The 23,008-nt window shown below is 35.9% G+C and overlaps 1 protein-coding gene across 4 annotated transcripts in view; it reads left to right on the top strand.

Annotated features, from left to right (window-relative positions):
- The window catches only part of ROCK1 (Rho associated coiled-coil containing protein kinase 1), a 92,585-nt gene that overhangs the window by 38,874 nt on the left and 30,703 nt on the right, over nt 1-23,008 (top strand). For all 4 annotated transcript variants that reach the window (XR_010069998.1, XM_063326673.1, XM_063326674.1 and 1 more), the window contains 16 exons: nt 1,306-1,406; nt 2,197-2,334; nt 3,541-3,716; nt 5,858-5,942; nt 7,830-7,974; nt 8,250-8,388; nt 9,272-9,363; nt 9,583-9,742; nt 12,370-12,436; nt 16,266-16,354; nt 17,954-18,002; nt 18,575-18,710; nt 19,086-19,177; nt 19,307-19,553; nt 20,971-21,077; nt 22,217-22,367. Coding sequence is in view for 3 of the 4 variants with exons in the window: in XM_063326673.1 (XP_063182743.1) it covers nt 1,306-1,406; nt 2,197-2,334; nt 3,541-3,716; nt 5,858-5,942; nt 7,830-7,974; nt 8,250-8,388; nt 9,272-9,363; nt 9,583-9,742; nt 12,370-12,436; nt 16,266-16,354; nt 17,954-18,002; nt 18,575-18,710; nt 19,086-19,177; nt 19,307-19,553; nt 20,971-21,077; nt 22,217-22,367 (1,974 nt within the window). In the remaining variant the exon portion in view is untranslated. The remainder of the gene's footprint in view (nt 1-1,305; nt 1,407-2,196; nt 2,335-3,540; nt 3,717-5,857; nt 5,943-7,829; nt 7,975-8,249; nt 8,389-9,271; nt 9,364-9,582; nt 9,743-12,369; nt 12,437-16,265; nt 16,355-17,953; nt 18,003-18,574; nt 18,711-19,085; nt 19,178-19,306; nt 19,554-20,970; nt 21,078-22,216; nt 22,368-23,008) is intronic.

Below are 23,008 nucleotides of genomic sequence, written 5' to 3'. Positions count from 1 at the left end.
TTTTTCATTCAGAAGCGGTGGAGCCCCTGGTGTGAGATTACTATGCAGTAAGTTAACAATAACTAGAAAATTGTTGTCATGAGAATTGCTGCATTTTAGTTGCAGCAGTCTTACTCATCCTCCACTATAGGTCAGTTTGCAGCAGGGCAAATAAGGCAATATATTATTTTTTAAAATTATTGAATATTTTGATCCTTGTGTGAAATATTTTGTCAGAACGTACAATTTTAATATAATTTATTAAAATCATCTAATGGTATGCTGCATTGTAAAGGGATGGCTTTACATTAAACAGTAATGCCACAGAGTGTTTATTCAAACAAAGCTATGTTTATTCCCGTTGCAGTAATAAAATCTTACTGCATTTTAATTGTACATATGCTGCTTTTGTTGTCGATAATGGCCAGTGTAGCTAGAAAACTAATGGTAATTTTCTGTTGTCTGTCTAATAATTTTTTGAAAATATGAACTTAAAAAATGACATTTTTTCTCCTTTGTCTTCCTCTGTCCTTACTTCTTTCTAAACTTGGTTTTTAGGCCTAGAATATTATTTTTGAAAATAAAATATCATTGCATAATTTATTTTATTAAAAGCATATCTGTTTTAGTAGAAGTTCTTTGCTTTTAGAAATACTGAAGCATGAAGCTTTTCCATGTAATCTCATGCCAGTGTTGACCCACATGGATTAAAATAGACTGTTTTAATCTTTGACCAAACTTGGAATTAGAATATCTGCCCACTGGGAGTTTGTAAATTATTGTAGTTTATAGAATGACAGGTTTATATAAATAATTGCAATGATTCCCACTGCATGTTTCGAATTAAAATATACTTTTTTGAGTATTAGAAATAAAAAAAGTGCAGAAAAGTGGAAGCTTATTTTTTAAAGTTTCTTCAGTGTCTCATATATGTACTTTATGATACTTTCTGAAATATGTTCCATATTTATCCAGAAATAATCTTTTTATACTGATTAGCTTACAAGCAAGTTCATGATGGTTATGAAATATTTGCATAGCTTTTTTTTGCAGGTAATTATTTTAAAAGAAATTCCCAAATTAAGATCTCCGGTAATTGGATTGTACAGTAGAGTCATTGCATTATGTTTATGTCAGGTTTTGGTTACTATGGTACTGAGAATGAAGTCATGCATTCTGCAGAGAGGTTTCCAATAGGAAGGTAGGTTCAAAAGGAGGTCCCCTCTACAAGCAGCACATCTTCTATTAACTATGAAAAATTGAAACGAGATGAATGGGTTTAATTAAATTGATTATATATGAAATGTGAATTTTTCTTTTATGTAGATAAAGACACAGTAAATAAAATGAGAGATCTGCGCATGAAAGCTGAAGATTATGAAGTGGTGAAGGTGATCGGTAGAGGGGCGTTTGGGGAGGTTCAGTTGGTAAGTTACATTTCTTATTTTACGGCTAAATGTATTCTGTAGTATTTGCTTGTGTTTCTATTTCTGAATACAGTGTTCAGAAGGTGCACTCTTAAAATATTAAAACCTTTAGCTCAGTGAAATTTTATTTTTTTTATCCCATGGAAATGTTTTTGAGAATCTTATATTTCAGTACTCTCAAAGTGCACAAGTACTTGTTTTGCATCAGTCATGCTTCTCTATTGAAATAAAATGGAATGTGTATTCCTCATAATCAAGAAAATTAGCTGTTGCCACTGTATATGTGGTCACCTGCACAAATCTTCAGGACTAGAAGAATTTCTGCCACTTCAGGGACTACACCGGATTTTTGTGGACATAGTTCTTACAGATGAGAGATGTTGTGTGTTGTTTGTGATTGATAAGCCAACCAGGCTTGTTCATCCTACTTTATTGAATTGAAAACTGGTTGGAGAAACTGTAAAATGCCTGCAGTTTTAACTTAATATTCAACAGGTGCCAATATTTGTCCTTTTAAAGACACATGCCTACAAATTACAAAGCAGCTGTTATGCCTATGGACTTCTATATTGAATAGTTCTAGCAAGTATTTTAAAAGCCATGCATATGTTGTCAGATAATGGAATGTAATTATTCTGTAGACCTACAGTATATAATTCTTTATAAAAATGTGAAGAGTCTGATAGAACTTGTTAAGTAGAGAAGCAAGAGAAGTAATATATTCAGTGGTGTTCTTCACACGTTAATGTGGTAAACTACTGTGTTTGGTATGTCACATTTTTCTTCATAGGTAAGGCATAAATCCTCAAGGAGAGTGTATGCTATGAAGCTACTGAGCAAATTTGAGATGATAAAAAGATCAGATTCTGCATTCTTCTGGGAAGAAAGGGATATTATGGCTTTTGCTAACAGTCCCTGGGTTGTTCAGGTATAGTGATATTCTTGTTAAAATATTATCATTTTAGAACAGTTTCGTTACAAGACTGCATTGACTTGGAATTACGTGTTTTCATTTTTCGTTTTCCAAAGTCACTTTCTGGTCTGTTAAGGAAATATATTATTAACATTAGGATAGCAGATAGTGCACTTGCTTCAAAATGGTATTTTGTCCTAACATTCGCAAGATAAGCTCTGCTGTTTATTTTTGAAACTCTTTGCCAAATATATATTGGTGAGCCTGCTCTGTAGTAATTCTTTGAGGTATCTAGCGTACCAGAAAGATATCCTTAAGACATAGCTTCTGTATATTCTAATTTTTGTGTGTATGTTTGACTGCAAATTATGCCTGCTCTGGTTATTTTTTCCTCATTTCAGTGTTATCACTGACAATTTTCTGGGAGGCGTTGCTGCCTTTGAAGTTTATAAGGAGCACGCCTGAAGCAATCATCAGGCATTGTGTGTGCACATGTTAACTTGTTCATTTGAACTGTTCTTACCCTCAAGCATGTAAATTCTTCTGTTAGGTTAGAATTAAACAATATCATTCAAGGTTTACCTAGATTAAATAGGTAACTACATTACCCAGTCTGACAGATCTGTCTGGGAGTGATTGTCCGGAATAGTACTTCTATGATTTTCAAATAGTTTTAAGTTAGGAAACATATCTACTTGCATTACTCATGTTGAACAGAGTATTGGCAGCTGCAAGGGAAAAAAATTTACTTATTTGTTTAAAATGTAGGTTCACTTTCTAAACAATAAATACACTGAAAATAGAATAATAAATATTTAGTGATAACACAAAGAGGATTGGGCAGATGTTTGCAATACAGTAGCTTTGTGTTTACATATTTGTCAACTAGCGTCCCAGTTAAGAAGGAAGCGTTTTGTCCTCTTATGCAATGAGCGTTCTTTGAAATTATCTCAAAATTTATTGCACCGAAGTCTCTAATCTTAATTTGTAACCAGGACTCTACTCCTTCCATTGTAATACGAAGGGATGGAAGATCTGTTTGAAACTTATCTTGGAGAGTAATTCTTTTTTAGGAGGTCTGCTGGATGATGCGAAGTTTCTGCAGTAGTTGTAGCAATTCTGATACTCTGCAAATCAGTTTGTGCAGAAATTCCTTTGATTTTCAACAAGCAAAAGATTAAACATTCAGTGACTTGTTTTTTGTTTATTTGCTTTTTACAGTTATTTTATGCATTCCAAGATGACCGTTACCTTTACATGGTGATGGAATACATGCCTGGTGGGGACCTTGTGAATTTAATGAGCAACTACGATGTTCCGGAGAAATGGGCAAGATTTTATACTGCTGAAGTTGTACTTGCATTAGATGCAATTCACTCAATGGGTTTTATACACAGGTGAAAGAAAAAAGTGTTGTTACATAGTGTTGTTTTATTCCTGATGCTGCCAGAATGACTTTAGCAATTGTTTAGACAGTTTTAAAATGTGTTGTGTTATTTCTTCATTATTATTTCATAATTATTCCATCTTATAACTTCAAAGGTTCTTGCCATCAGAAGCTAGAAGTCTAAGGTGATACACAGTAAAGGTTTTCAGCAGGCTGATATTCCTCAGTTTGAGGAGTAATAAAATTGTCCCACTTTATCAAGAGATACAAGAACTAGAGTGGTGTAAACATGTTGGCCCCAAAATGGTTCTTTTGATTAGGAAAATCTGTTTTGGGAATTTGATAGTGGTAGTATCCACTGTTAGGAATTATTAATTCTGTGCTCCGCATTTGAAGCCTCAGCTGGCATCAGTGACCCATTAAACAAGAATCTGTGAACAATGTGAGGAAAATCTCCCAGCCACATATTTCCTTGTAAGGGGTGAGATGGAAAACTGAGGTGTACAGCAAAGCGAAAAATCTATTGTTTGAGTAGGATCTAGAGCATCATTAATTATGTAGCTATGTATCATATGTAGCATCATATATATCAACGTAGCATCATTAATTATGTAGCCTATTGGATAAATTGTCTATCTGAACGAACCATCTGTACATGCGTATTGCAAGCTTTAGAAACCAGGCAGTAGAATTTACCAGCAGCACAGCAAAGTTTTTTTCCTGAAAAATTAGATTATTTTGACACCAGCAGATTTTTTGGAATTTGTTTTCTACTGGAGTTAGTCTGTTCAAATCAGAGGAATGGAAGGAAACAGGTGAAAATGTGGGCCCACTGCTTAATGGATCAGGGACCTAGGGACAGAGGACATGGAAACAGCTGAAGCCGCTGCCTTTGCCTCAGCCTTTGTTGATAAGGTCTGCTTTCAGATCTCTCAGGTCCCTTTGCCTAGTGGCAGAGCTTGGGAGATTGAAGCATTGCTGTGGCAGGGGAAGATCAAGCTGAGTCACAGTTATGCACACACACATCCAAGGCACCAGGTGGGATGTACCAAGGGTCGTGAGGGAGTTGGCCAGTATCCTTATGATACTGCTCTCTGTCTCATGTCACTTTTGACATGTTGTGGCAATTGGGAGATTCCTGATGACTGGAAAGAAGCAAATGGCATACCCATCTTGCCCCGAGAAGGGCAAGGAGGGAAGGATCAGGGAAACTTCAGGCTGATCAGCCTAAGGGCAGTCTTTGGGAATCTTATGGAGTAAATTCTTAGGAAACTTTCCAAGCACATGGATGATTTCCAAGCCTGCATGGATTTACCAAGGGTAAAGTATGCCTTACCAACCCAGTTACCTTCTGTGCTGAGATGATGGGCTTCACTGATGAGGGGAGAGTAGTGTGTGCTGTTTGTCTTGACTTTAGCAAGGTTTTTCACGTAGCCAGATTGGAAAGACACGGTTTGAATAGGTAGAACAAAAGAGTTGTGCTCGGTAGTACCATGTCAAGCCAACAGTCAGCTAGCAGCAGTTCATCAGAGGGTTGATACCAGGGTCAGCACTACGTTTTCATTCCCAACCTGAACAGTGTTTAGGTGAGATAGAAAGCTTCAGTCATCAGCTGCCCAGCGGGACTTTATAGAAAAGATGGAGCCAGACTTGAAGTTGCATACTGAAAAGATGAAAGGCAATGGATGACACAAATTGCAGCAAGGGAATATCTAGCTATTCATTGGGAAATATTTTTTTACTAGGAGAGTGGCCAAATAGTGGAAGAGAATCCTAGAGAGGTTGTGGCATCTCCATCCTTGAAAAAAATTCCAAACTTGATTGGTTTTGACCCTGAGGATCCTAATATAACTTAGAAGTTGAATCTGACTTTGTTAGCTGTACTTCGATCAGTCAGTTGAACCAGGGGTCTTACAAAAATGCTTCCCAACCAAAATTATTCTGTGAGTATACAGATACATTTCCACTGCACTTCATTTCACAGTTATGGCCACAGATCTCCTTTGAGGTCCCAGAAATATACTTTCTCCTGAAATTCACATTACACTTTCTTCATAATTGTTTCTTAAAATTATTTTGCTTCAGTATATTTAATAAAATTGGAAGTGCTGAACTTCATCAGTTACTTCATGAAAACTTTTCTCGTTTCAGAGATGTGAAGCCTGATAATATGCTGCTAGATAAAGCTGGTCACTTAAAACTAGCAGATTTTGGTACTTGTATGAAGATGAATAAGGTAAATGTATGTTTTTAATTTCGTTTTTCTGTTTGTGAAAGGAAAACGTACCTAAAAGTGAAAAGAAAATAACTGAAAACTTTTTAGCTAGATGAGAAGAGTTTGAAAGTTCCAGTCTGTTTCCATTACTGTTCTTTATGCATCTTATTCAATGGCAATGTAGAATGCAGAATGGTTCGTGAAGTAGGGACTATACCAACTTCTGTACCATTTGCTAGAGAAACTTCCTGAAGTCAAACCTTTGATTGTCTCTATTTCCTCTGGATTATTTCTTTCAGCCTTTGGTTATCAAAAGTCTATGCAAATAAGTGAGATAATTTTTATGTAGTGTGTCAGTAGTGAAAGAATCAAAACTGATGTACAAGCTGCTGAATCCCAATTGTACTTATTAGCCATGTGCTGTATAGCAAAAGGGCAAATCTGAAGAAAACAGGTTAAAGAATGTCTTAGAATTATTTATTTTTTAAAACATATCCTGAGGTCACTAAATATATATATTTACAACAGTATTTAATGTACTGCGAAGCACTGTTGTTCCGTTCCCTACACAAAACTCTGCTTGGTTTTTGTCAGTCTGGACATATATATGAGGAAAACAATCTGAAATACGTGGTGCTTAATAGAGCCTGTGTAATATGTACATTGCGTTCTCGACATGTTCCAAGAGCTTTGAACAAATCACTGTATTTAGCTACTTTGCCATAAATAAAAGACATCAGTGAAAACCAAGTGCAGATTATGTGTACAAATTCAAGGAGTTGCTTCAAATCACAAACAGTCCACTTCAGTGGAATAGCTGACACAAAATTTGGCTTTGTTTTGACTTAAACTGCATTTTTCCTTGACTGATGGTGTTCTTAACAGTGAAGAATTTTGAAATGTAGAAAAATATTATCCTAGCATTTAAGCTGTAAGTGCAAAAAAAAAAAAAGAAAAAATACTATGAAACTTTGCTATATATTAACATTACAGAAGTAAACTTGCATCAGTAACGCTTTGCATTTTGTGCTGTTCTAAACAAAGCTAGCTGAGTAGTCTTGAGCCTAGTCTTGAGTTTTTCTAGTCTTGAAAGAGAAAGGTTAGTCTGTTGGAGAGAAACTGCTCAGCATAGGAGCTTAATTTAGGTGCATTCTGGATTTGCTGCATATGCAACACTGGATTTATATTTGTTATATTTACTTAGTTATATATTTTTATGCAAGTTTTTCTACTGATCGATTTCTAGCAATGTGATAGGATTATTTCAGAAATGCCTGAATGGCACTGGAAAGGGGCATGTGGTTGCAGCTTCAGCATTCTAGATATGAGCTCCAGTGTGACTGATCTCTGTCCTCCCAGCCCTTTCTCAGGGGCATGAGGAATGTCAAATGTTCTCCTCAGCTGTTACCTGTTTCGAAGTCTGTTTACTTAGAGTTTCAAGGCCCTGTCTACATTTAGTCTTCATGGCATTGAGTATATTGGGTTGGAGGTGAAAAAGTTGCACTCTAACTGATCCTGTTAGCAAAATCTCTGATGTTTACCCATTTATGCTATCAGAGGAGCTTTCCCTGTTTGCGATACATCCTGTCAGTATATGACACATTTATACTAGCATGAGTAGGAGAGGCTATGCAGTGTTTACAGGGCCTAGATCCAATTCTGATTATTTCTTGGATGTTAACTGAAGTTTTTAAAGTAGCTTACACTGTGCTTGACAAATCTGGTGCTTTATTCTAGATTTAGTAGCTTAGAATTAAAAACTGTTAAAATACCCATTAAAAAAAAGAGTATTTGTTGATGAAAGTTGATGTTGATCTGTTAATGTTGCTTAGGCTGCATAAGCTCTTAGAAATGGTTTGCAATTTTGGATCTTATATTTGGGCCTGGCTGTTTTCCTTCTCTTTGTAGGAAGGTATGGTACGATGTGATACAGCTGTGGGGACACCAGACTATATCTCTCCTGAAGTATTGAAGTCCCAGGGTGGTGATGGTTACTATGGGCGAGAATGTGACTGGTGGTCGGTTGGAGTCTTTTTGTATGAGATGCTTGTAGGTGAGTAGTAGGATAATCAGAATTGACTGCACAAATTAACTAGACTCTATGTCAAAATCACGGTTGTATTTAATTTATTACTCTTCTGACATAAGCTGTGGTTTACTGACCGTGGTATTTACAGAATATGTTTTAGAAATATTCTGGCACAGTTCTCAAACATTTGTCCTGTTCACTTAGTTGCTTACATTATTGCATATGTAGTTTGAATATTATAAATAAAATCTACAATACCTTTGATATGCTTTTTAATTTTTGCATTGCTGCTTTTTCAGGTGATACACCTTTTTATGCAGATTCTTTGGTTGGAACTTACAGTAAGATTATGAACCATAAGAACTCCCTTACTTTCCCTGATGACAATGAGATTTCTAAAGAGGCAAAAAACCTTATTTGTGCCTTTTTAACTGATAGGTAAGATTTAAACTTTACTCAAAATGAAAGTAAGCCTTCGTTAAGAGAATTTCTTCTCATGTTGAAAGAGCGCACACACACACACACATATATATTTGGTTTTTGTGGGTTTCTAAACTGCTTAACAGTAGTGAATTTGGGAGAGGAGTCTCCAATGGTTGCTACTGCTCCTTTATGGTAGTATCATATACTGGGGAAGTGCTGCAGTAGCAGCAGATGGATACATCTACCCTGTGCATTTTGTTTGAATATGAAGTGTTACTCCATAGTAACAGCTACTGTTAGCTTCGTCTGTGTTGCAGGGTGTTGAGGGGCATGCAAAAAGGGTTCCTTTTAGATGAAGCTAAAGCAAAAGCTGCATTTCAGGAGTGCCACTAATGCACTCCCAGCTCTTAGTAGGCATTCAGGATCAGGGTAGAGTCAACCCAAAGGAAACCCATCTGAAATGTGGGTGTTAGGTCTGCTTCACTCTGTGAGTACACTCTTCTTGTCCCCACACTACTTATTAATGTAAGCATAACCTTTGCTTGAGAACTGGTGCTATGAAGGAGGGGAGCTGCTGCATTTGCTGGGCTGCGTGGGATTCAAACAACACAATGAACTACTAGAAAAAGTGGAACCTAGCTGCCTAGCTAGTCTGTGAGGGTGGAAACAGTAGCAGCAGGACTTCTTAGGGCCAGACTTAAAACCAGGCTGAGTTCTGAAATGTAGCTGCTGTGCTGCTTTAGATATCTTCATGTGAAAACTTTGAGATATGTCTATTTCTTACTTTAGTTTGAGAGGTAATTTTTTGCCTTTGTTGTTAGATTATGCATTAGAATGAGTCTTTCCTTCAGAATAATTTATGTAATCTTCCATGCTTAACCAAAACACTCTTTAACAGGGAAGTGAGGCTAGGACGAAATGGCGTAGAAGAAATTAAGCGGCACCTTTTCTTCAAAAATGATCAATGGGCTTGGGAAACTCTCAGAGACAGTAAGTATAATGTTTTTCTTAGAGACAGTGATCTGTCTTACGTAATACGTTAGCAAAGGGACTGCCATATTTCTTTTTCATGGAATTTAAAGTTTTATTTCCTCTGTTCCAAGGAAAGAGATTTCTTAGACACCAAGGAGACATTCCCCCCAAAAAGTCTTGATTGTGTGACTTGAGAAATACAATGATCATTATCATACTGTTCTGCTTTTTTCCTAGCTGTGGCACCTGTTGTGCCTGACTTAAGTAGTGACATTGACACTAGTAATTTTGATGATCTGGAAGAAGACAAAGGAGAAGAAGAAACATTTCCCATACCAAAAGCATTTGTGGGCAACCAACTTCCTTTTGTAGGATTTACGTACTACAGCAACCGTCGGTACGTATGCAGAAGGCAAGCTAACAGTGTGTTATTTTGTCAGCACTGTTTCTGACTCTTACCAGTCACTATTTTGATACAAGCCTTTTCAGATTCTTATGATTCAGAATACTAATTAATTGTACTCTTTTGACACTTTGATAATGGTAACCAGTACTGCTAGTCGTCAGTCTGATGTGAGTATCACACTGAATTTGTGAATGTCTTATTCTGCTTTGACAATATTGTGTAGTGGTGCTGCAGAAGCTAAGCAAAAAAAATCCACCGTTGCCACTACTAAGCAGAGCTGCCTGCAGAGTGTAGAGTCACAAATTTGGGATACAAATGTCACTTTGTTTTATTGCGAATTACTGTTCCTGAGCTGTATATGAAGATTCCATACTTTACATCAGTGTTTTAGCATGTGATAAATTAAACCTTGGCTTACTAGAACTAAAATATTTTCTACTTGCCTGTTACCTGCTTCGTAATTTTCCTTTTTTTCCCACAAAGTATTTGTGCACTGCACAGTAAGCTTGTGATGCTTTATAGCTTTCACTGTTGCTTAGAAGACTTTAAATTTAAATTTAGTTAAAATTATATTAATAAATACTTTTAACAGTCCTTAATGTCGTAGGCACTATGGATAGCTATATCTACGTTCAAATATCTTGATAACTTTTTCTTACTTTGAAAGCTGCTTTTAATTGTGGTGGGTGTCAGTCAGGCTTAAAATAGGTTAAAACTTCTAGTGGGCCATGTCAGATAGAAACTATTAGTTTTAATAGCATTTCTGGATAGGAAAGACTTAAAGGAAATAAATCTGGTTTTTGTCCTTGGATAGAAGAGGAACCACTTTTCCAAGCCTGTGGTAAAATTCTTTCCATCTCTGCAAAGAGCTGGATTTGTTTTTGCTTTCTGCATAGTAAGGTGTGGAAGGACTTACAAGCTGTGCATATGGTTTGTGTGAGTTCAGCAGCTCAGGAATTTCATCTGCTGTTCTGATCTTAGTCTATAATTTGAAAAGGTCTCAATTTTTGCCTTGGAGGACGATTTTGGAATATATCATCAAGAAGGTGAAGTAGCATACAGAAGCTTGATAATAACATAATTTCTTCTCTCCCCCGCTTCCTTCTTGGGGGACAGCATCAGGATGTGTTTTGCTGTTGTTGAAGAACTCTGCTAATAAATACTATTATAACTTTGTAGGCTTACTAGAACTAAAGTGCTGACCTATCGTTGAATTTTGTCCCATAATGTTTTGCTGTTGTGATAGTCTTGAAAAGTTGGAAGTAACCATTCATACTTATGAAACCTGTAATCCTAATGTTTATTCCCTTTTTCAATTGAAAATAGTTCAAACATTAAAAAAAAAATGCATATTTAGAAAAAAGTTGCACATTTATCTCTCCCTTCAGTTTCATCTTACTCATGTATGCTGGAGAGCTTAAATAAATGGAAATGTAGGAAAATTATGTGACTTCTGTCTTTAATGGATGTACTACCATCTTTTAGTACAGAATACTTTCTACAGATGTAATTGCATTGATTGTAAACTAGAAAATATGTTTGTGTATTATTGAACTTCACTTGTAACACAGATTTAGGAATACTATCTGAGAACACTTTGCAGCCCTATCTGGCCCGTGTGTTCTCTTCTGGATTCTGATGGAGCTGGTGCTGTGGCTGCTTAAATATCACATTCTCACTTCTCAGCAGCCCTGGTGTACGAAATATGGTGGCTTCTTGTACTCAAGACAGCAGGTCCCTTTCTGCACGGAACTGTTCCGTTTCCTCTGTGTCATTTGTTTTTCTGAAAGCAGTCTTGATGTTTAATTTGACCAAGGCTTTGGAGGTATTTTTGATTTTACCCTCTGTGATCTTTTAGAGAGGTTTTTGTATACGTGAAAATGTGCATGTGAAACGAAAAGGAGGATGTGTCTGTCTTCCTCAGTTCATGTGTTGGAAAGTTATTCCTCACATAATCTGATGCAGTTAAGAGACGTTTTACGTCTCTCTAGGTCAGTTATTAGGCCAAGAATATCACATCAAATACTAAAGGAATTTGAAGATAGTAATATGTATTTATTTACCTGACTTTTCAGAATCCCGATAAATAGAAATTTGTGGTATTTTTAGAAAACGCTTACGTAAAATAAGGACACTGGCTTCAGGGCAAACTTTTTGTTTGAGGAACCCTTAGTAACTTTGTTGGAAGTTACACAATCTCTGCAGATTTCGCCTCATTGCTGTTACTTGCTGCATAAGTGCCTGAGTAAATATTTATGGGATGGAAGCCAATGAGAGTGTTGTAACCATGGAAAGCAAGGATTTTTTTAATGGTTATTAAAAAAAGAAAAGTGGTTGTATTAGTATTTGGCAGAAATCCTTTTTTCTGGAGGTCTTCTACTGCAGCTTTCTACTTTAACCTTTACAATAAATTGTGTGAGTTTTTCAATTAAATGTGCTTAAATCTTAAAGTATAATAAATACAGAAATGAAAAAATCTGATTTTTGTTACTATTTGATTATTCACATTTTGTAGAAAAAATTCTGGGGGTTATGTTTTAGGATGATTGTATTCTGTTTTTTTCATAACCTTGCTTTTAAACAACTCTTGAATTAAAACTTTTTAAATGTTGTTACAGGTATTTAGCTGTCTCTGCAGAAAATTCCAATGATAACAGAACAGGCTCCAGTGTGGATAAAAGTGTGGTATGTCTCACTGATTTTCAGCTTTGTTGGGTCCTAGGACAGAATCTATTGCTAATATGGGAATAAGCTGTTAGAGTTCTAAATGTCTCAAAATATTTTAGTGCTTGGAATATGGGAAATCAATACAGAAATTCTAATTGTTTAGTATGGCCTGCCTGTTAAAATCATTGGCAAAGCAGAATTTCAGTTCTTCATATAACATTGTTTTTTCTGAATTGGGTTAAAATAGCTGAAACTGCATACTCTTTGTGGAATTGGATTCACAGTTTTTAGCTTTAGAAATATGGAAACACCTTATCAATCCCAGGTATACGCTGGCTTTGTGGCAGTCTTGGAGTCTGCACGTGAGTGTGATGGGAAGCTTGGGCTTTCCAGCAGCCCACCAGTTTAACACTGGAGCCGGACTTCCTGTGAGCCAAGTGGGAGGTGGCAGATAATGTACCAAGCTTGGGTATTCTGCTTCTTCCTAAGCTTCTTGGCAGTCAGGTTTCCAGGAAGGTATGCTGAGGTGTTGGAAACAAGGCCTGTTTGCATTCTGTGTGTAAGTTCTGGTGTAAATAAAGCTATTACCTCAGAACGGTTTGATATTTTACAAATTACATTCTTCCTAGAAGAAAACACTGTCAAAAAATTGATAATTAATTCTAAAAGAATCTTGGTATTGACTGTGATTTACTTAGTGTTTTGTTCTGTTTTCCATTTAAAGTAGATTAATGCATGTTGTCTTTTCCCTTAAACTTGCAATGTGAAGGTTTTAATGATACACGGTATTACTCAGAGAAAATTTGTAAAGGGCAGGGGAGCTGATTTTGTAATTTATTGGGCTAACTGAATTTATTGAGCATTGACGTGTCTTGATTTCTTCACGTATGTTGATGTGTTCCATAAATTTTGTTCTCCTCGTAAGCGTTTGCCTGTTGATATGGTAAAATTAAAAACAGAGACAGACTTTCAAATATTAGCAGATACTTAAAGTTGTGTGCTGGCCTTTGGTTGACTTTGAAGAGAGTTACTGAATGGACTTGGCATAATTGGTGGGATACAGGCACCTGCATGTAGTTAAAGAACCCTCAGAGTCCTGCCTGTACTGTCAGATGTATCTGTATGTCTTGTGATTTTAACAGTTTAGGGAGGTGAAGCTCTGGAAGGATATGAGTGAAATAGAGAGGTTTAAATAAATGTTAAGTCTTTACTACAAGGTATTTTTACCCCACAGTTCTTTCTCAGATGTTTTTCTTTCGTTACATGCTGCAATGAAAACGGTAATGTTGACACATGGTTAGCAAATTAATTAGTAACACAAGATGTTACCTGGGCTGTCTGCATTTTGGCATAGTACTGAGTGTCTTCTGGGAGGGACTGAGCGCCAGAAATTTTCAAGATATTAATTGTGTTTTTCAAGTGTGTAAAATATCACAGAATTAGGCCATGAAGTTGGGCAAAAATGGAATTCAGTGTCCTTTAACTGAATTTCAAACGTCTTTGAAGATCTGTTTATTTCCTTTGGTTTAGTGCTATCATGACCACCTGTAAACAGTCCTAATATTAAGAAAGAGGAGATTGACAGATTCTTTTGCATTGGGTCTTTGGTTTTCTTCATTGTTCAGGGTGTAGAACCAGATGCACTATACCATGGTGATTAATTAAAAAAAAAAAAAAAAGTATGGCAGTTCCAGAGGGATTTTTCTTGGCTTCTCTGCTGTAGACAGGCTTTTCCATATTCCTTTCCTCCCCCGCCTCCTACTCAAAATGGAAACTGAGAACAAACTAAAACATAAAGGAATGCTTTTATACTGAGTTAATTGTAACTCAGGATTTTCTTAAGATATTATTTAGTCTATTGATACTAGATTGTGCAAAACTTCTCTGGAAGCCTATTGTGTCGTTCTAATGTAATTAGACTGCTCGGCAAGCTTACGTAGGCCCCTTGGGATACAGCACTATAGAAGCATCCAGAGACAGAAAGACGCAAGAGGAGGCAATAGAGGTCCAAACTAGTAGGAGTCAGTACAGAAATGCCTCAGTTGCCAGATGTCTTTTTGGACCTGTTCCTTGTCCATCCCATTTAGTTCCTCTCTGCAGCCTGTCTGGAAGGGCTATAAAATAAGTAACCAAGAAATGGAAGAGCAATTATGTTGAAACTTCTTTATCCTTTATTTTTGTGCATTAGTTGTGGTCCCTTTTTATTAAAGTGAGAGCTAGCATTTAAATAGTCTTGCTTCTTGCATTGTTTCTCAGTGGCTTGTACCAAGGAGATAAATGTTTTGCGTACTGGTCCTTCTTCCTTTTTCCTCAAAGTTTAGATTTAGAGGCCCTCACTGTGGTTTTTGACTACACTGTTGTCTCATCATACAACATGGTGTTATGTTGTATGTCACACCAGTAGTTGGTTTTCCAGAGCTGTTCTGTAAGTTCTGAGAAGTCTATTCCAGTGTTTCCTTGGTTTCTCAAGGCTTTGTGATAGGTAGTGGTAAATATATAGAATAGAGTGGTGAACATATAAAATACGTAGTTTCTGGTTAGTCCCCAGTCACCATGTCTGTGTTGTTCCTCTGAAAACTTCAGAGCAGCTTAAGAATGTGGAAGAAAGAAAAAGGAGGAACTAAGAAAGGATCTCCGATTTTTGAAAGCACCTGAGTGCTCCATGCTTTATTTCATATTACAATGCGAATGAGAACAGATTGAAAGTAGGAAGTAAGAAAAACGCCTGCCTGGAAGTAGGCAAAAATAATCTCAGCTGTAACTTTCTCATTTAATATGGATAAAGCATGCTATAATATGTCTCCAAACTCCTCTTCATAATCTTACTGAGGAGTTCTAATTTCTCTCCAGTTGCTCCTCTTTCTGGGATGATTGTGCAAAAGGAGTCGGGCAATTGTCAGAGGTTTTAAAGTTAGGACAAGGAGCAAGAAAGCAAACGGTCAGAACCACTTGAGTATGTTGCTTTGAAGACAGTGTAGGTTAGGACTGTAATTCTTCTCTATGCAGGTAAAAGAGTGTTGAGGGAAATGTGGGAAAGCTAAATAAGGCTGAAATTCTGACAAGATCAGCGAAAAGGTTTAAAAGAGTGAATCAGCCCGGGCTTGACTTAATGAGCTTCCCCAAAGTTGATACCATCTTGTTGTTAATTGAAGATTTTGCTGATGTTGGAGCGGGATTATTGTGTCCAGAGATTCAGCGGAAGGTAGTTATTTTAAGACTATGTGAAAAGAATGAATTTCTGAATTCATCTTGCTGGCAAAATTTACGTGCTGTAGAGTAATCTTCCATATTAACATCTGAAGCTTGTTACTGTTTTCAAACCTTAGTATAGTGCTAGCTATAAAAATTATCTCTGAGGAAATAGATGTTAAGAGCATTTCCCCCCATTGCTAATAACTGACAGGCCTGGTTCTGCTACCTGAACTTGTTGAGAGCTTGAAGATGCCTTGCAAAATACATGTGGTGGTTCATGCGGGAAAAATAAATTTTGAGACTAATTAAAAGTCTTATATGTTTGTAGTAATATCTTTAGTCTGATTCTGAAGATACTTAAAACAAGGAGGATTTGACTTAGCTTAGCCCAGTGAATTTCGACAGAACTATTCAGAACCCTAAAATTTTATGTGCGTGCAAATGATAAAACTGTGTAATATTAAAGTTGTTTCCTGTAATTAACTTTTTAAGAATTTTTTTTGGGGGGGATCACATTTTAATAAGGTGAAAATCTAGTGTTTGGATGGAAGTGAGTAAGCTGTGATACAACATAAGCAGCAGTGAGTATTCTGAAATACTTTTAAAAAGTTTTTAAATTTAATGCATGTTCTTTCATGTACAAATATATTTAAAGCTGGAAAATATGCAGAAGATGATCTATGATTTGGAAGAACAACTACATAATGAAATGCAGTTGAAAGATGAAATGGAGCAAAAGTGCAGGTGAGACTTTGAACTTTAATTGTTTACATAATTTAAACACATCTAACAGTTCAGTTCTGTATTACTGCTTTAGGGATCACCGGAACAACATTAGGAATGATACTGTAGTTCTCCAGGGGAGTTCCAGGCACAGGTTTAAGTCATTCTAAAACAGTATTTGAATGGTTTTCTTGACAATAGAATGAAGAAAGTGTTTTGTTTTAATTGGCAGCTATGTAACCCATACTCTTTCTGAACCTTTGAATGTTTGAGTTTAACTGATATCTGAATTCAGATGTCTTACTGGACCGAGGTACACAATGATAATGCTGATTTTTAAAAGACTGTAAAATACTGTATATATGGCATATATTGCATTATTAAAATTAATTGTCTGGTTTCTAAATACATGGTACTTGTTGGAAAACCACATTCCTTTTTTTTTCCTGTGACTGATAGATAAGAACAACTTTTTGCTTTCTAAAGTCTAGTTTCTACCATGTTGAAGAAGTAGCTATGTGAGAACTTGTTTATTTCTTGCATCTACACTTATGAACAAACAGTTGGCTTTCTTTTTTTCTGATAATCAGAAATTTTTACTCAGATTCATGCAAACTAAATTCCCCTTCATTTAGCTTCTCCTTTTGAAGTCTTTTTCTGAAGGCCTAAATAAAGCCAGGAGGCAACACTAGTTATAGTATATAGGAAGAATTTAGGCTTGAGGACCATAGCGTGTAGCTGTACAAGCTATTTATATGGGAACTGGTAGCCAGAATGGTTCGGTGGGAATTTAGACTATGTGACACTATCGGTTACTTAAACACAACTTCACTGTTCACATGATCTGATTGCTTTCCAGAAGCAGGACGTACATTGCTTGAAAGTTATTCAGTATCTGTCTTCCTGCAGTACTACTGAAGTGATCAGAGCACAAGAGTGTGTCTTCTGATACACCGTACTGTTTACTGCAGAGTTAGTAGGTAGGATATACTGCTGTAACTGCTCCTTATTGTACCTGCCAGGTAACATTGTCCGGGTCCTTTTTATTATCTCTTTGAAGAGGGATAGCTAGCTACAAAAATGCAATGGATGTGTCAATGTTATTGCTAGTTGACTGAGGTTTTACTGTGCACTCAACCTCACGCCCTCTGTAGTACTAGGTTCTAATACATTGCTTCAACAGAGAGACTTTCAAATAATATTATTCAAATATCTTTATCCATAGCAGGGAGCTGTCTGTTCTTGAATTAATGAACCCTTTTACATATTTGGAATGTTCACAACTAGAGGAATTTTTAGCAGTTCACCAGGGTGTTCTAATTTTAATGATAACCTGTTGTGTACATACACTGTTTTTACATTTGCAGATTAAGGGAGAAAATGTGGCACCTAAATTTTTGCATATCTAATCTGCAGCAAATTTGATAAATAATAAATTATTTTACAAATTATTTCCAATGATTGATTGTTTTCTTCAATTTCAAGTGTTTATTATAAAATATTATTAGCCAAAATATAAATGTTCACTTTAATAACAGTGCCAAATTATTTCACTAGAAAAACACTATCTATAATGTATCCTTCTCAAATATTCCTTAAATGATTTTGTTTTATTTCTAGATCTTCAAACATAAAGCTAGACAAGATAATGAAAGAACTGGATGAAGAGGTAATTTTTTTCCTCACTGAAGCCTTAGTTGAGTAAAGAATGTGGATAGTACTTTCATGATTGAAGATACTTCTGTGACTAAAAAAATTGTTCTGATTTTAAATTTGAGGTCAAACCGTCACATTTCAATATGGAGCATTGGGAGACACATTTTTATTTGTACACGTTTTCAAAACCTTTTTCTTTCTGCAAGTCATGCTGAATTCTGTCTCCTCTGCTAAATGTTTTGCTTAGTCTTGCTCATTGCAATTTCTATGGAGTTTATCAAAATCAGTTACTCTAAAAATTAACATACAGATGATTTTCTATTGAGTCCTTATATTGTCTCTTAATAATAATTTTAGTAGTTACTTACATATAATCATGTTAACGATAACTTTTCTAGTAATTTCATAAATTGGTCATGTAGAAGTTAAAAAAGCTATCTTTTCTGAAAATCGTTTCGAGGAAGCCAGAAAACTCATTCATTGGGAATGATGCATCAGTTTCCTTGATTAATTAGTTGCAGAGATACTGATTTAGGGATCATTCCTTAAAATGTAAATGGAAAATACCAATGCTTTTAATTGTAGGGAAATCAAAGAAAGAACTTGGAAACAACAGTGTCTCAGATTGAGAAGGAAAAGATGGTATTGCAACATAAGATAAATGACTACCAAAGAAAAATTGAGCAAGAGAATGAAAAAAGACGGAATGTGGAAAATGAAGGTATGCCACGTTGTCCAAACATTGACACTAATGAGGTGTATGATGTATTCTGGGGAAAAATTTACTGCCTTAGCATCTTAAGTGCTATGCAACTTTAAGGGGATTTTTTAAAATAATAGACACAAAATTTATTTTTATTTGAGTTTTAATAAGAACACACAATATTTTTGTCTTATTCTGTTCTTTGCAGTGTTCATTGTTGTTCTGCAAGCACAGAATTTGACCTAAAAATGTATATAAGAAGCAGAAATTCAACAAAAGACCTACTATATGCCAAGAATTTATTTGAGTGTGTTTGCGTACAAAACAATGCCAAACCCAAAAACCCTAAAGATTTTTTTAATCTGATGTATTAATGGCGTAATTTCTGTTTAGTGTCCACGCTAAAAGATCAGATGGAAGACTTGAAAAAAATCAGCCAGCATTCACAAATTTCAAATGAGAAGATAACACAATTGCAAAAACAAGTATGTTGCTTCTGTTTATTGTCTTCATTATTTCTTAGTTTTGAGAAGGCAGTATTGAGCATTCAGATATAAAGAACTTGGTCCCAATAATTTTAATATTTGAGAATCTTGTCTGTTTTATTTTAACAGCTAGAAGAAGCAAATGATTTGCTGAGGACAGAATCGGATACAGCAGCAAGACTGAGAAAGGGTAACACAGAAATGAGCAAGTCATTAAGTCAGGTAGAATCACTCAATAGAGAACTGCAGGAAAGGTGCAGAGTTCTAGAAAGCACAAAACTGCAGGTGGAGAAAGATTATTACCAACTGCAAGCAGCTTTGGAGTCGGAACGCAGGGACAGAAGTCATGGATCTGAAATGATTGGAGAACTACAGGGTAATTCTTCTATATTTATACTTTACCAAAAAAGTTGTGATATCCGTACTTTATTGAATAAAGTACAGTTACATAAAGGGAGGAAAGCCAACCTGCAAATCACGTGTGACTTAGTAGAATGATTTCTGAAGGTTGGATCTTGCTTCCTGATCACGTCTGAGGGGCTCTTGGGAGGGAGAGTAAGTCTGTGGGACTGCCCTGACTAAAAGTCTGAGTCCAGTGGTACAAAAATATGAAAAGCTGATACAGTGCTAGGGAAGACACAACACTGTCTTACTGCCTTGGTGCAGTAGCCAAGTTTACGTTTCTCCTGTGGAGAAAGCTATTTCGTTGTTAAATTGCATTTGTTTTCTTTTATGATGCTTCTACATTACTTTATAAACAAGATGGAGAGCATAGTAAGAGACGCAGATGTGGAATCTCTTTTTTCTGTATGCTTGGAACTTTCTACCATTTGTAATTCTGATTTTTCATATTAGAAACTATTCAGATACATTAATTCATGGCTGTGCTTATGCTAATGGATCCTGCCTCTTAACTCGTCATTTTAAACCATCTGTCTGCAGTATTGAAAATTATTTTCCATGAGGCACAATCTTTTGTTGAAGACTTTGTGGGCGGTTTTGTTTTTTAAGGTAAACTTTGCTGGCAACAAGAAAGATCTATCAAGAATCAAGTTGCCTGTTTACTGTCCTTCAAATATAGTAAATCAATTTCGGTTGAATGATTGCAAACTTCCTCTGAAATGACTGTGTGTAGTTTGATCCAGTCTGTTGTTAATTGCAAGCAGGAGGTACAAATGGTACCAGAAGACTATTCTGTGCAATTCAAAATGTGATTTTGACCACGTCCAACTCAGCAGCCTGCAGGAAAAGGATCTTTTTATTTTAAAGGAGCTAATGCAAATTCTTCAGTGTAGAAATATATACTACTACTTCAGCTTATATATATATACACTACTACTACTTGGGCATGCGCATATACAGACACATACACACACTACTACTACTTCTACTGCTACTACTACTACTACTAAGACTTTGGGGGAGACCTTATTGCAGCTTCTCAGTACTTAAAAGTATAAATACTATAAAATAAACAAAAGTATAAAATACTATGCTTGTTGCGTAGCACAGCAGAACTTGGATTAATGGAAGAAATTTTGCATATTAGATATTGGAAGTGACAGAAGGCAGGTACCAAGTTTTGCATGTGTTTATTTTTGAGAATTGTTACTAATGGGGTGCATAAAGAGTGACTAAAAAGATCTCTTTCCTTTTACAACCTACAGCCTTTGCATATCTGAAAAATTGTAAGGTGTAAATATTTTAGGGGTCCAGAAATCAATAAAGGTTTAAAAGCCTATTGATCTAAGTTGAGTTACTAATATTGAATGATATTTCATTTCTCGTGGCAGTTCGGATTACAACTTTACAAGAAGAAGTAAAAAACATTAAAAACACTCTCGAAAGAGTGGAAGCAGAAAGAAAACAAGTACAGGATATGCTTAATCATTCCGAAAAGGTATGGTAAAATGATGTTGAGGCTAACGTTGTTAGCATTTGACTGTATCTTCAAATAGTATTTATTGATATTGCTAAGTCTGTGTTGCTCTAAATCAAGTCTTGCGTTAAAATGATTAACTAAATAGTGCTAATTTACAATCTCATCAGGATGATAAGTCTCACAAGTCCTCAGGTAGTTCTTGCTTGTAGCTTTGGGCATAAAATTCATGTTTGTCATTCACTATCACTGTTTCAAGGATCCAGCCCTTCTGCCAGTAGCAAGTAATTTTTGTTCTGCCTGCCTAGCTATCGCTTCAGACGCTTGCCTCCTGAAAATCTATGAATTGAACTTTTTAAAAGCCTGAAATTTAAATTTCTGCTGTTACTGGATTTTGATTTGGCTGGATCAGTGCCAGACCTTTTGATCAACTTCGGAGCTCAACCATTTCAATTTTTTCCTTCCTTCCTTCCTTCCTAAGGAATGGTAGCAGCATGTTCCCTGAACATCTCTGATCCCCGCCCCAAGGTAGAAAAACAACTAAAGAGGAGTAAAAGGGAATCTCACACCCTTTTTCCGTATAGGCTACATAGTTAGCTCCATGTTCTGAGGTCAGATAGAGACTTGCTGTGCTGTGTGGTTATCCAAATAAACCAGAGAGATACGGCTACCTATGAGGGAGTGTGTAAGCAGTCCCCGTTCTCATTTGGTGCTGTATGAAGCAGCGATCCAAAGGCAAGTCCCCGTCTCAAACCTCATCTCCAGTGCTTGTTTCCTGAGTTACTGTTAATGGCTGGCAATCCCAATAATGCAATAACGTAATTGCATCCAGGTAGCAGTATTTCGGATTCCTCTGTGCTCTAGTGTTATTTGAGGGTTAGTTGTATGTTTCCAATTTAGGTGACTACTAATTATTCAAATAGAGAACTTTCTATTGTCTTACGAATTTATAGACTACTGAAAAAAGTTAATGACATTTTCTCCAGAGCACTCAGCAGTTTTTGTGTGTTACCATTCTTTAATAGGCACAGAAATTAACATTGTTAATTTCTTCATAACAAAAAGTTAGCACTGAAACAGGGAAGAAAGGAAGTGTGATTCTCTCAGATGTTATGGAATTATTATAGAAATCTGGTAACTTTTTTTTTTCTTATCTTTAGGAAAAGAATAATTTAGAGATAGATTTAAACTACAAGCTCAAATCATTACAAGACCGGTTAGAACAGGAAGTAAATGAACACAAAGTGACTAAAGCTCGGTTAACTGACAAACATCAGTCAATAGAGGAGGCAAGATCAGTTGCAATGTGTGGTACGTATTTCTTGCAAGTTTCAAGTAAATACATAATAAAAGGTATTTATGACATCTAAAAACACAACACCTTATAATGTACGCTTATACAAGTGTTTAATCCCTCGTATAAAGAAAATGCAAATCAAAATCTTAAAACATACATAATGAAAAATACACACTTTAAATTATTTTCTCTGACATGGTACTTGTACCATAAAAATTGCATTGTTTCTTAAGGTTTTGAATATCTTACTGCGTTTGCAATTCAAAGCCTTCCTTGGCTTCTAAAATGCTATTAAACTTGAAATTCTGGCTAATGCTAAACAGAATTGAAAGAAAGCATTATCAAGACAGATGTTTTGGTGCGTTCATTCCTGTGTAACTGCATTTAAACATATCGGGCGTTGCGTTAGGCTTGTCTGAAGTGGTGAAGCTTCTTTTGTGCGTACATATCCATGAATCAAAGATGTGTCTTGATATCTTAATTGAATACATCAGGTTTTCTGTGTGAGTATCATCAGTATCAGCATATGTAGCTTGTAACTTTTCAGAAAGCTAGTGCAAATGGTAGCATTTCCTTACTTTCGCTCTACTATCCGTTCATGGAAAGGAAACTTTGCCTTTATTTCATAATAATTACTTCAAGAATCTGCATTTTT

Source organism: Chroicocephalus ridibundus, chromosome 2 (genome assembly GCF_963924245.1).
Source record: "Chroicocephalus ridibundus chromosome 2, bChrRid1.1, whole genome shotgun sequence".
NCBI lineage: Eukaryota > Metazoa > Chordata > Aves > Charadriiformes > Laridae > Chroicocephalus > Chroicocephalus ridibundus.
The sequence above is the reverse complement of the archived record's forward strand: the minus strand, read 5'-3'. Positions and strand labels throughout refer to the sequence as shown.